Here is a 13,766-nt window from a genome sequence, read left to right as displayed (position 1 = left end):
GGGGGGACGGAGCATCTTGGGCGCCTCCGCTGTGGGAAGCTCCCTCCAGGCCAGTTTCTCAAACTCAATCCGAGGCCAGAGTTAAGGTACCCGAGTTCGTGTGACCTGGCAGGCTTTCCCGGGCCTGAGTCCTCGAAAGGAATGGACGGGCTATTTTTAGTGGGAGGCACAAACGAGGCTTTGTTTGCTTTCTGAGGAGCTGAAATAACGGACAGGGAGCAGGAGGGCTGTGCTGCTGAGACCAGACCGGGGTCCCTCCCTCCCTCCCTCCCTCCCTCCTTTCCTCCCTCCCCCTCTCCCCCTCTCCTTCTCTCTTTCTCTCCTGCCCAGAGACACAGGCGATGGAACCAGGAAGGAAACCTGCTCCAGTCCTAATTCCCTCTCAGGTTATTTTTAGCTCAGGACAGGTTGGCGTCTAGGTGGACGCAGAAAGGAATGACCCTACGCAGTTTCTACGTGAATAATGGGCTTGTGGTGTTCCCTCCGCTGTCAGGTTGCTCTTTCTCCGCCCTGGATCGAAGCCTCGAGCCTCGCTTTTGGCAGAAGTGTGACGCAGTTACAACTCTGTGCCCCCTGGACCTTGTCATCACCCCAGCCTTTTTCCCTGGGGGCATCTCTGGTGTGGTCTGACCTTCCAGAAACATCATGACCCTTCACTTTTTTTGTTTCCTCTCCCCCTACCCCCACCCCATCACAGTGAAGTATTTTAATCCCTTACATTTGTCTACAGCTTGCAGACCCCCTGTTCACCACCCATTTCCCATCCTTTATCCCCCATAATATTCCTCACTGCTCTGTGACGTGGCTGGGCAGGTGGCATTACCCAGATTTTGGGGTTTGAGGAAACAGGCTCCCGGTGGCTGAGGGCCATGCCCAAGGTCAAGGTGCTACTGGCATCCAGTGGGCAGAGGCCAGGGATGGCATCAAACATAGGACATCCTCCTACAAAAAGGGATGATCCAGCCTTAGCTATCAAGATTTCTGAGGTTGAAGTTGAAGTTTTACCCGGATTAAAGGACTGATTTATGTCAGAAGCTAAAGCTCCTCAAACATTCAAGGACACGATCCCACAAATAATTCATTATAACATAGCGTAATGAACGCAGTGTTGCAGCTAGGGTGCAGTGTGTTCGGGGAACACCTGGCCCAGCCTGGAGGGCCCAGGGAGGTAATCCGGGAAGGCTTCCTGTAAGAGCTGGCACTTAGCACATCCTTGACTTCAAGAGTGGTCTTGCTTCTACAGCCCCACACGAGGGACATTTGCAATGGAACATGGTCCTTCGGTGCCTTAGTCCATAGGCAGGACAGAGAGAGGAACATTCTTGAGAGAACGAAGCTCGGTGGTCTGTACTTTCCCCCCGGGGGACACCGTGTTTCTCACCCCATCTTTGACCTTTCCCGTTGATTGTCTCCTAGGATCGACCAGAAAATGTCTGACGCTCAGGGCAGCTACAAACTGGATGAAGCTCAGGCTGTCTTGAGAGAAACGAAAGCCATCAAAAAGGCCATCACATGTGGAGAAAAGGAAAAGCAAGATCTCATTAAGGTACCGAAGTGCCCATGTCTCCTGGGCACCTTCCTATGCCAGGTATTTCGGAGCGCTGAGGCTTAAGTCAGACGGGCCAGGGAGCCCTGGCTGTGGCTTCTCCATGTAACAGCTCCCTCGTGGGAAAAGTGGGGGTAAATCCGGGCCGTTCCTGGCAGGGCTGTGGTCAGGATTAAATACAATCGTGGTAAAGCTGACAGGTCCTGAGTGTGGACTGGGCTAGCACTTTGCTCGCCTCGTTTCGTCAGCACCAAGGCCCTACGAGATGGGGTCTGTGATTACGCCCATTTTGCAGGAGAAGACACTGAGGCACAGAGAGGTTCATCAGCTCGCTCAGGTCACACAGCCAGGAAGTAGCAGAACAGGGGGATCTCAGGCAGTGTGGCTCCAGAGCCAGCGTCCACACCAGTCTCTCCCGTGGAAGGGGCCTGGCACAGCGCCTGGCACCTAGCAAGTACCCACTCCCTGCTGGCTCTGTACAGATACGCAGGTGTGGGTGAGCCTGGGTTCCCAAGGTGGTGAGGGAGGCACACGGAGAGTGACAGGCCCGGCCCTCCCCCCCCCGGAAGGTGTGCCGCTGACCCTGTCCTCCCCGCTCAGAGCCTCGCGATGCTGAAGGACGGCTTCCGGACCGACCGAGGGTCCCACTCTGACCTGTGGTCCAGCAGCAGCTCCCTGGAGAGTTCGGGTTTCCCGCTGCCGAAACAGTACCTGGACATGAGCTCCCAGACGGACATCTCGGGGAGTGTGAGTAGCAGTGCCTGTTGCTGGGGGCCTCGTGAGGGACCGCCCCCAGGAGCCTGCTGGGAGGATGGCCACCTCCTCGTGGCTCACCTCGGGGGCCGGCTGGTGGCTCTCTGTGGGGCTGGATGCACTCGCGCGCGCGCTCTCTCTCTCTCTCTCTCTCTCTCTCTCTCTCTCTCTCTCTCGTTAATTTTCACCAGAGGATATTTTTCTCATTAATTGCTAGAGAGAGTGGAAGGGAGGGCAGAAGGGGGGGGGGGAGAGAGAGAGAGAGAAAGAGAGAAAGAGAAACATCAATGACACATCAACTGGCTGCCTCCCACACATGCCCAGACCTGGGGCTGGGATCAAACTTGCAACCTAACATACATGCCCTTGACTGGGAATCGAACCTGTGATCCTTCAGTGAACAGGCCAACACTCTAACCACTGAGCTACACCAACCTGGGCTGGAGCTCCGTTCTCTTGCAGAGCTCCTGGCCCCAGCATGACAACAGATGGTGGCCTGAGGAAAAGCCGGCACTGATTCGGCGTCCTCAGTGTCACTGGGCCACGTGCTTGCGTCTAGACGCTGCACAGAAAGTGTTTTTGAAGGACCAAGGGTCTTCCCTTCACACGGTTGTGCAGCACTATTCTGTGTTTCTCTCACCGGCCGGAAAACAGGGCGTTCTCCTCCCCTGGTCCTAAAACAATGCGTGCAGCTTGCAGACCACTGCTGACTCCCAGCTCCCAGGCTCCCTCCGGTCGCCGTGGTGAACGGTGCCACCTCTGTCCAGACATAGCTCGTGAGAGCAAGAGCAGGCAGCCCGTGGCTCGGGGGCGCTCTTGTGTCCTGCCCGGCCTCTGTGGCTAAAATGCTCTTCCTGTCTGGTTTCTATAGCTGTATTCTCACTTGCGATGAGAAGCTCTGTCCACGTCTGATTGGGTGAGCCTCATAGCTTCCTGCTGCTCTCTACAGCAAACAGGCCTTCCCCTCTCCACCCCCACCGCCCCTGTGTCCAGCTACCTGCTGCCTGTGGGCCGAAACATTTGAGAACAAGCTGTGTGCCTCCTTCCGGTTCTAGAACCTTCTCTTTGCTCACCCAGTGTCTCAGTCCTGACTGCAGCCTCCTGAGTTGTCGGTTAGCCTCTTCCCCAGTGCTCCCAGAATGGCTTTTCCTGTGGATTGGCTGCCCCTGTTTCCTCCTGACCAGCTGTCCTCCGTGCTTCTGTGGCTTGAACGGGCTCCAAGCCGTGTGCGGCTGCGAGATGATAGCCTGGGCCCTCAGCTTCTCTTCTAGGCATGACTGGTGTCTGCGTTTGGGGCTCTCCCTGCAGGAAGGAAAGCGTTTCTACCACCTAACTAGCTTCCTTGCGATGCAATGCGGTGCACACAGCCAGCTCAGTAATTGGGGGCTATTCTTAGCCACGTTCCCCGAAAGCCTCCCATATCTCCTGAGCTCCTGAAATGCCACTGGGCACTGGCCACTGGCCACTTGCCACAGCAGCCACGTAACCATCTGGACTCTGTTCTTCCCTCCAGTTCGGCACCAGCAGCCACAATCAGTTGGCGGAGAAAGTCCGATTGCGCCTTCGATACGAAGAGGCTAAGAGGAGGTAACCAGGGGCTGGGGGGTCCTAACAATAGAATTACTGTTGCCGGGGGTCCACTCTTGCCTCATCTTGCCTAATCCTGCAGAGATTATGAAGATAGGTGATAAAACCATCGTGTTGGAATCCTCTCTGAAACTCAGAGAGGAAGTGACTGACCCCTAGACACTGAGCTGGGTAAAGGGTGGAGCTATGCTTTGGACCCACGTCTGGCAAACCTCAGAGCCTACTTACCTTTTCACCTGCCGGCCTCCGTGTCTGTCATCAGGGTTCTCCAGTGATCCAGTTTGGTTTGAAGGAACACAACTAGGGTTTTAGTAACAGGCCAGGGAGGAGCCTGCAACCAAGGTATGTGCCCTTGACCGGAATCAAACCTGGGACCCTTTGGTCTGCAGGCTGACGCTCTATCCACTGAGCCAGACCAGCTAGGGCACACAAATAAAATAATACTCAGAGATGACTTATTGAGAGCATCTGTTAGAGTCAGACATTGTACTAAAACATTCACATATAAAAAAAAATAGTAATTTAAAAAATAAGACATTCACATATGCATCATCTCATTTAATATTAAAAGCAAGATATAGGCTAGCTTATATTATCTCCATGCTAGAGAAGAAAAAGATAAGATACAAAATATTTAATGATTCTTCAACGTGGTGAAGTCAGAATCGGAACCCTGAACAATCTGGCCTCAAGTCCATCTTTCTATGCACTGAGCCAGCCTTACCAGGAAGTAACCCACAGGACATTGTGTAGGTGAATGAAGCCAGGCATACACACCCATTTATCCTTAGACTAAATTGCCTGGCCAAGGACCTTCCACGCCAGCCCAGGTAGAGTGTGGCAGTGCCCAGCTCTGGCCTCTGTGAACTCCCTGGGAGCAGCAGAACCCTTTGCTGCAAGGCAGAAATTCTTCAGAAACCAGAAGGAATTAAAAAGGAATTTTTTGGCTTATTGAACTCGAGTCCTGGGGTAAGCCAGCTTCAGGCACAGCTGTCTCCAGGGACTCAGCTGACGTTATAAAGACTCAGTCTCTCTTCTTCTCTCCATCCTGCCTGCCTGCCTTTGGGTTGAGCTGCAGCATTTCTAGGCTTACCTACTACCAGGGTAGCAACCCCAGTGGAAAGAGAGGCACCCACCTTTCCCAAAAGTTGTAACAAGTTTGGGGTGTGAGACACCCTGGCTTTTCTGGGTGGAACCATCGTTTTTGTGGGGTGGGGAGAATTTGAGTGATCTGAAGGCCCAGGCCTGGGTAATGGGCCCATTTCTTAAAGGGATGTTCATGTCCACTTTGTGGGAACCAAACAACTTGAAAATTTGGGAAGAGTGACTTCCCCCCCAAAAAATTGGAAGATTGTGACCAAAAGAGGGAGGCGGGATACGGGGCAGTTAGGGAAAAATACTCCCTGTGCATTATTTCAGCTCCCCCTAGAGGTCCCATAAACAATAGGACTTTTGCGTTTGGAAGGCCACTTCTTTTGACCTCTGAAGGGCACTGTCTAACCCCTGGATGTCCTCCAGCCTGTGGTGACGCATGTCTTAGGTCATCAGTTCTGGAGAGACTAAGATTGGAATCTTCCCTCTGGGGTTGAGCCATTCTTATCACAGAAGTCCTATCACATATTCTCATCACACCCTGCCTCATCTGCCTTTATCCAGCTTCCTGCCTCCCCTCCCTCTCATTCCGGAGTAAGGGACTGAGTCTGCCGAGGGGGAAATCTAGGCTGCAAGACCTGAGGGCTGGAAGCCAGAGAGAGGCTGTAGTGCAAGGTCAGGCCATTGTCTGCCAAGCTTGGTCGCCTGTGCATTTCTGGGCAGCGAGTCTAGTAGATTCTCCAAAGGATGCAGGGCCTGAAGTTTGAGGAGCACAGGCGGGGAGAAAGAGCCACTAGAAAGGACATGCAAGAAAGCACCCGTCACCCCTAAAATGTCCCACGTGCGATTGAGCTGCTGCCAGACCTGACCATTCCACTGTCCTCAGAGCAGCTGGAGAACAGCAGCAAGAGCGTTATCCCTGTCTTGATGGATTGCCGTCTATGTGATTATGGAATTTAAATTAATTAGCTCTAAGAATCCATGCGTGCTGAGATCCTTCGCTGGAGAGTGGGCAAACCGAGAAGTATCTCTCTCTGGAATTTCCACTACACAGCGCAGACATCTTGTCTCCCACTCATGCTTTGATAAACGGAGAGTTGGGCCTCATTGTCTGCAGATCTGATCAAACTGGGAGTCCAGAGGCATGGGCTCTCAACAGGTCAAAGCCATGCTGTGACTTTCAGTCGTAGGTGAGCCTCCCTGGACATGTGTCCAGCAGGGTGACCACCAGGTCTCACCTACCCTTTGGGGACCAGAAGAGGCTAGGACATGGTAGTTGCAAGCACTTTGCAAAGGCTAAACCCTAAAGGATCACATGGCTGCCTTTAGACACGGTTGTCAGTGCTCCCAATTATACTGTGGACCTTCATTTGGTCCAGTGATAATCAGACCTACTATCGGCAAGCACTGGGCAGTGTGTAAAGAGCCCCGAATGGCATGTTCTTACTTGGTCCTCAGAACCCACCTTGCAGGCACAGGATTCTGGGTCTCTAAGAAAGTTAAGGGGCAGGGCCCCCAACTCCTTCCTTACTGTTATTAAGTAACCTGCAGTATACCAGGGAAAGTGCTAGAAGCTCGTGATGCCAGAATGACTTCTTAACAAAAATTACCTTTCTTTCATCAAGAAGGCCAGAGCCGCCCTAGCCAGTTTGGCTCAGTGGATAGAGCGTCGGCCTACGGACTGAAGGGTCCCAAGTTCTATTCCAGTCAAAGGCATATGCCCAGACTGTGGACTCAATTCCCAGTAGGGGATGTGCAGGAGGCAGCCAATCAATGATTCTCTCTCATCATTGATGTTTTTCTCTCTCTTCCTCTCTTGAAATTAATAAAGTCATATTTAAAAAGAAGAAGAAGAAGAAGGCCAGCTCCAGGCCTCAGTCCTCAGGTCCGCAGTTGCTCACAGGGCGCTGCCACCACGCCCACTGGTTAGCAGTTGTAGTCTCAGCTAAGGTTGTAGGGGGCCGGTGCCTACCATTGGTTTAGCATGTGTTATCTACCAAAGAGGTGCATACATTAAACATGATATAATAAATGCATGATGGCTGAGTTTCACAATGATTCTTAATGATGAATAATTGTCTTTACATGTGAGAATGGAATTTAAATTAATTAACTCTAAGAATCTGTGCTTACTGAGCCACTTGGCTGGGGAGTGAGCAAGGCTCAGGGAGTTTGCCCAATGCCATGTACCTGATCAACCGTCAAAACAGGTACCAACAACAGAGGCAGGGAAAACATTTATTGATCACCTACTATGTGCCAAGTAGCGTGCTCTGAGAGTTTATGGATGCGACCCAAAGCCTTCAACCACAACTCACGAGGAATGGTTGCTGTCTTTAGAGAGATTATGACTTGTCCAAGGTCACATAGCTAGTGGTAAGAGGCGGTTGCCTGGAGATGAACCCAGCTCTCTATTCCATTCTGCCAGGCTAGTTCCCCCCCTACCCCTGCCCCATCTCCCACAAGGACATTGCCTTGTTTATGCTTCTACCCCATCCCTGCAGCGCCTGTTCATTGTTGGCACTTGTCAGGCACTGCCTTGGTCTCCTAGGTAAAAATATGTTCCTGGAGGCGACACGCTGAGCAAAACGAAGTCAGGAACTGTCAGGCTGCTCGGAGGATGTCACGGCTCCTTGGACCTCACAGCCTTGGACGTGCCATCTGTTACCCTGCTCCCCCAATGCCACGGGCACACCGGTCATGCCCCCCCTTCTCGGCCTGCAGGATCGCCAACCTGAAGATCCAGCTGGCCAAGCTGGACAGCGAGGCCTGGCCCGGAGTGCTGGACTCGGAGAGGGACCGGCTGATCCTGATCAGCGAGAAGGAGGAGCTGCTGAAGGAGATGCGCTTCATCAGCCCCCGGAAGTGGACGCAGGGCGAGGTGGAGCAGCTGGAGATGGCCCGCAAGCGGCTGGAGAAGGACCTGCAGGCAGCCCGGGACACCCAGAGCAAGGCGCTCACCGAGAGGTGGGGTGGGGCCGGGGCTGAGGCTGGGCGGGGGACAGGGGGAGGAGGGCGAGGTGTGGGGCCCTTCCCTCCTTGCCCATCCTGGGGCTGCCAGCTTCCCCTGTGTTTCCAGAAAAGTGTTAGGATTTATTTATTTATTTTTTTAATATTGACAACTAATCCAAAAGTGGTTTTTTTTTTTTTTTTTTAAATATATTTTATTGATTTCAGAGGAGGGAGAGAGAAACATCAATGATGAGAGAGAAGCGTTGATCAGCTGCCTCCTGCACACCCCGCACCAGGGATCGAATCCGCAACCTGGGCATGTGCCCTGACCTGACCGGCAATCAAACCGGGACCTCCTGGTTCATAGGACAACGCTCAAGTGCTGAGTCACACTGGCTGGGCAAATCCAAACATGTTTTTTCAAAAAATACTATGAAGGCTAAATCAGCTTCTTCCTGGGGGCCCGACTTAATCTGCAAATCACTGGTTTACATTCTTTGCTTTCAGCCTTGTCACAAACTTTATTTCCTTCATTGTCACACCAACATGCACACCCACACTGCACAGAGCACAGCCTCGCACCCACAGGAGGTCCCGTCAGCCCCAGCTTCTCATTTATGCATTCATTCATTCATTCATTCATTGGGTCCATTTCCTGTCATACAGTCATTCATTTAAACCTCCTGCAACCCTGAGGTTGATTTTCATTTTATAGATGAGGAAACTGAGGCTCCCCCAACATCCCTGAGTGGCAGAGCTGTGCGTAGGTCCCAGGCCCACTGGCTCCGGAGCCCATGCTTGCTTTAGGCTGCTGCCCACGTAGAAGGTCTTTCATTATTGCCTTCGCCCCTGGGTGGCTTTGCTGGAACTGTGAGTTCACACAGCCAGTCTCGGAAGCCAGGACCCCCACCCTGCAGCAGCTGCTGAGCGGGTGACCTGAAGGTCCCCCAGGGCAGGGCCCTCTGAGGGACATGCAGACCGCAGCCAGGGGCATGTGGGCAGGAGGAGGGGAGACCCTGGGGAAGGGTACGGACAGGCTGAAAGCTGTAAGCCTCTGCAGCAAGAGGAGAAAGCTGACTCAACAGTCTTCGCATCTACAGCTGCTTGCGTCCGGACCACGTTTGTCTGTCTGTGTCCATCCCTCTGCCTCCTGCCTCCTTAGGTCTCTTTCTGGACCCCATGTTCATTCGTTTGTTCTCTCTCTCTCTCTCTCTCTCTCTCTCTCTCTCTCTCTCTCTCTTTCTCTTCTCTTCTCTTCTCTTCTCTTCTTCTCTCTTCTCTCTCCTCTCTTCTTCTTTCTTTTTTTTTTTTAATATATATTTTATTGATTTTACACAGAGAAGAATTGAGAGGGATAGAGAGTTAGAAACGTCGATGAGAGAGAAACATTGACCAGCTGCCTCCTGCACACCCCCCACTGGGGACATGCCCGCAACCAATGTACATGCCCTTGACCGGAATCGAACCCGGGACCCTTCAGTCCCCAGGCCGACGCTCTTCCACTGAGCCAAACCGGCTTCGGCTCTTCTTTCTTCTTCTTCTTCTTCTGCTTCTTCTTCTTCTTCTTCTTCTTCTTCTTCTTCTTCTTCTTCTTCTTCTTCTTCTTCTTCTTTCTCTCTCTCTCTCTCTCTCCTCTCCTCTCCTCTCTCCTCTCTCCTCCCTCTCTCTCTCTCTCTCTCTCTCTCTCTCTCTCTCTCTCTCTTTCTCTCTCTCTCCTCTTCTTTCTTCTTCTTCTTCTTCTTCTTCTTCTTCTTCTTCTTCTTCTTCTTCTTCTTCTTCCTCCTCCTCCTCCTCCTCCTCCTCCTCCTCCTCCTCCTCCTCCTCTTCTTCTTCTTCTTCTTCTTCTTCTTCTTCTCTCTCTCTCTCTCTCTCCCCCCTCCCCTCCCCTCCCCTCCCTTCCTCTCCTCTCCTCTCCTCTCCTCTTCTCTTCTCTTCTCTCCTTTCTTCTCTCTTTTCTTTTTTCTCTCTCTTTCTTCTGTGTCTAGAAATGGGAGAATTATGAGTCTCATCTTCACGCAATAGCCTTTCCATTCAAGATGCCTTTGAGGACGGGATTAGTTAAGCCACACCACAAGGCCTGCCAAACCCCCGTCACAAATCAGTCAGAATGACAGACATCCCGACACCCCTCGTCCTAACCCCTCCCCTCCCCTCCTGTGGGGCCTCCCACCACTTCTTAGCGCGGCTGTGCATTCATGCAGGGTGCTTGTTAGAGTGTGGGCTCCCTGGCTGCACCCCAGGGGCCAGTTCCCCAGGCCTGGGAGGCAGCCCAGGCTCTTGCATTTTTAACCAGCACCCCAGGTGCTCAGCTCAGCTTGTGCACCTTCTGCATCCCCTGCCTTCGGTGCTTGATGTGTTGTTGGCCTCCCAGCATGGGCCTGGCATCACACACAAATGCCATCTGGCTGGCTCAGCCCAGTGCCTCTGGGAGGAGGCCTCGGCGCCTGCGTGTGGCTGCCGGCGGCTACGCCCTGTGCTCAGGAAGCCAAGGCCACCTGACTCCTGGCCCCCCAGCATCCTGTTGGGGCTTCAGGGGGGACCTGCTTTTACTCCCATAGCACGTCTCCGTGGTTTTCCCCCAGAGAAGAGGAGCACAGAGGTAGAATGGGGGCCCCAGCAGCTCTTTGATATCTTCCTTCCAGGCCTTTGCTCTTAGGGAGAGTCAGGGGCTCAGCCCTGTTCGTTCTGTGGAGAGTCAGGATTCTGTTCATTTCGGGCTCCATGTGCCCGCCTGCCGCCTGCCCTGCTCCGGGCAGGATTCTGGAAGAACAGTGCCAGGGACGGGTGCCCAAGGACCATGCCAAGGCCTCTCTGCCTGCCGCTCCAGTGGTCTCTTCTGGAATTTCACAGGTTCCATTGACCATTCATAGTCCCCACCCATCCCTGACCACCGCTCAGGTGTCTGGAGCCAGCTCTGGTCTTCATGCAAGGCCTGTGTTGAAGGCCTGCGATGCTGGTGGAGGGAGCGTGTGGTTAGATTTTTCCATGGAAATGGAGGGAGGTAACGTTGGGTAGAACCCTAATTCTGTAGCTTTAAGTAAATGATTGGACCTAAGAACAACTTCTTCATCTGTAAAGTGGTAAAAGCCCTTCTTGCCTCGTAGGGTTATTATGCAAATGAATTAAAACAATGCCATAGGTGTCCTAGCACAGCACTTGGTATGTTGTGGCTGATGATACAAGCTACTGGATTATATGGGGAGCTCACATCTCCCCACACATCACAGGGAAATGCTTCCAGAAGGTTCTTGTGTGTCGGTGTGTCCACCTCCACGGGCACATGCCTGTCATTCCTCTTTCAGGGACACGTTCCTCGGGGCTCCCCCTCATGCCTTCTCTCCCTTCAGGTTAAAGTTGAACAGTAAGAGGAACCAGCTGGTGAGAGAACTGGAGGAAGCCACCCGGCAGGTGGCAGTTCTGCATTCCCAGCTGAAAAGGTGAGCGGTGGGCAGTGAGGACCTGCTGTCCGGGGGCTGGCCAGGTGCAGGCATCCCTATCGCACGACACGGAGCACAGACCTCACTCAGGCCGGGGCCTTGGTGGGCAACTGGGTGTCGCTGGAATTCCACAGCATTTGTTTTTCTCAGATATATATATATTGATATATATATTTCTCAGATATATATATATATATGTGTGTGTGTGTGTGTGTGTGTGTATGTATATATTTCTCAGATATATATATATATATGTATATATATATGATGTATATATATGTATGTATATGGAAGGGAGAGTGAAAGAGATAGATAGAAACATCACTGATAAGAGAAAATCATTGATCCGCTGCCTCCTACCGGGCTCTCAGATATTTCAACCGTAGCCTTCTCTTTGTTACTAGAGGCTCGGTGCATGAAATCGTGCGCGGGGGTTGGGGGAGGTCCCTCAGCCCAGCTGGCACCCTCTCACAGTCTGGGAGCCCTTGGGGGATGTCCGACTGAAGACCTAGGCCCTCTCCCAGCTGTCAGTCAGACATCCTTGGTGCTGCCACAGAGGCCTGAGAAGCTCCCACCACCACCACTGCGCTCACCAGTTGTCAGCCTGACTTCTGGTGCAATCACCACCAGGGGGCAGCTCCTGCATTGAGTGGGATCAGGCCAAAACCAGCTCTCTGACATCCCCTAAGGGGTACAGGCCAGGCAGAGAGACCCCACTGGTGCACCATCAGAGTCGGGGAGGGACAAGGGAGGGCATGTCCAGCCTATTTCCCTCAATCCCAATCAGCCAGAGCCCAGCAGCAAGCTAACCTACCGGTAAGAGTCTGCCCCCTGGTGGTCAGTGCATGTCATCGTGAGCGGTTGAGCATCCTTAGCATATCATTAGTATATTATGCTTTGATTGGTTGCACCGACAACTGGACGACCAGACACTTAGCATATTAGGCTTTTATTATATAGAATAAATGATACTGCATTTCCATTACCCTTAGGATATAAAGTTTCCTTTATATATATATATATATATATATATATATATATATATATATATATATATATATAAAATCATAGCAAACTGAGTTGATATGAATTAACTGAGTTGATATGTATTATTTTGGGCTAGATTCAAATATGGGAAAATACCATGAAAATGGAAAGCAGCCAGTGGAGGTTTGGGAAACAGAGATACAGAGGGGGAAATGAGCTTTGAGGCAGTTGGCTTGGGTTCGAATCCCAGCTCTGCCAGTTTCTGATTGTGTTGCCTTCTCGGGGTACCGGTTTCCCCTAGTGAAACGGGGGGGTGTGGTCTACCCTGGAGACTGTCAGGAGGGTCCAGCGAGGTCATGCCCTCTAAGTGCTTAGGTCCCGGCTGACCCAGCCACTCCGTGTGTCCTCACCCTCCGTCCTCTCCCCGTCCCCAGCCTCTCCAGCAGCATGCAGTCCCTGTCCTCGGGCAGCAGCCCTGGCTCCCTCACATCCAGCCGGGGCTCCCTGGCCGCCTCCAGCCTGGACTCCTCCGCCTCCGCCAGCTTCACCGACCTCTACTACGACCCCTTCGAGCAGCTGGACTCGGAACTGCAGAGCAAGGTGGAGTCCCTGCTCCTGGAGGGGGCCACGGGCTTCCGGCCCTCGGGCTACATCACCACCATCCACGAGGACGAGGTGGCCAAGACCCAGAGGGCCGAGGGGGGCGGCCGCCTGCAGGCCCTGCGCTCCCTGGCCGGCACCCCGAAGTCCATGACTTCTCTGTCTCCACGATCCTCCCTGTCCTCCCCGTCCCCGCCCTGCTCCCCGCTCATCGATGACCCCCTCCTGGCTGGAGACGCCTTTCTGAGCCCCCTGGAGTTTGAAGATCCCGAGCTGAGTGCCACTCTCTGCGAACTGAGCCTTGGCAGTGGCAGCCGGGAGAGGTACCAGCTGGAGGGACCCGGAATGGAGAGCAAGCAGTTGGGCCAAGGTAGAGAACACAACCACCGCAGGAGGGAGGGAGCCTCCGGGAGGGAGGGAGGGAGAGAGGGGGGAACTGTGCTCAGGCCTGGGCATGGACCACAATGATAGTTATGATCATGATCATACCATAGGGTTAATCGATTTATTTACTCATGCAGTAGGTAGTTTGTGTACTTACCATGTTCTACCTCTTGGGCTAAGGGTTTTTCCGTGGTGGCTTCATTCATTCAGCAGGTCATTATTATTAAGTACATGCTGAAATGAAATGCCAGTCCCGGGCGAATGGATGCCCATGGTTCCTCCGTCCATGCAGCAGAGGTGTCACGCGCCAGGCACTGGGTTAGTCACAGGACAGACGGGCCCCTGCTCCCATGAAGCGTCTGGGCAAACGAAGGCCCAGGCGGTTACTGTACAGCCAGGCCCATAAAAGCACTGGGGAGAAATGAAAC

The 13,766-nt window shown here is 52.9% G+C and overlaps 1 protein-coding gene across 2 annotated transcripts in view; it reads left to right on the top strand.

The window, feature by feature from the left end:
* Nucleotides 1–13,766, top strand: part of WWC1 (WW and C2 domain containing 1) — a 125,487-nt gene that overhangs the window by 78,327 nt on the left and 33,394 nt on the right. For both annotated transcript variants that reach the window (XR_014795019.1, XM_084884013.1), the window contains exons 6-11: nt 1,417–1,546; nt 2,147–2,293; nt 3,813–3,886; nt 7,703–7,945; nt 11,278–11,367; nt 12,789–13,324. Coding sequence is in view for 1 of the 2 variants with exons in the window: in XM_084884013.1 (XP_084740139.1) it covers nt 1,417–1,546; nt 2,147–2,293; nt 3,813–3,886; nt 7,703–7,945; nt 11,278–11,367; nt 12,789–13,324 (1,220 nt within the window). In the remaining variant the exon portion in view is untranslated. The remainder of the gene's footprint in view (nt 1–1,416; nt 1,547–2,146; nt 2,294–3,812; nt 3,887–7,702; nt 7,946–11,277; nt 11,368–12,788; nt 13,325–13,766) is intronic.

Source organism: Pipistrellus hanaki, assembly GCF_964339955.1.
Source record: "Pipistrellus hanaki genome assembly, chromosome: 5".
In the NCBI taxonomy this organism is placed as follows: Eukaryota; Metazoa; Chordata; class Mammalia; order Chiroptera; family Vespertilionidae; genus Pipistrellus; species Pipistrellus hanaki.
The sequence above is the reverse complement of the archived record's forward strand: the minus strand, read 5'-3'. Positions and strand labels throughout refer to the sequence as shown.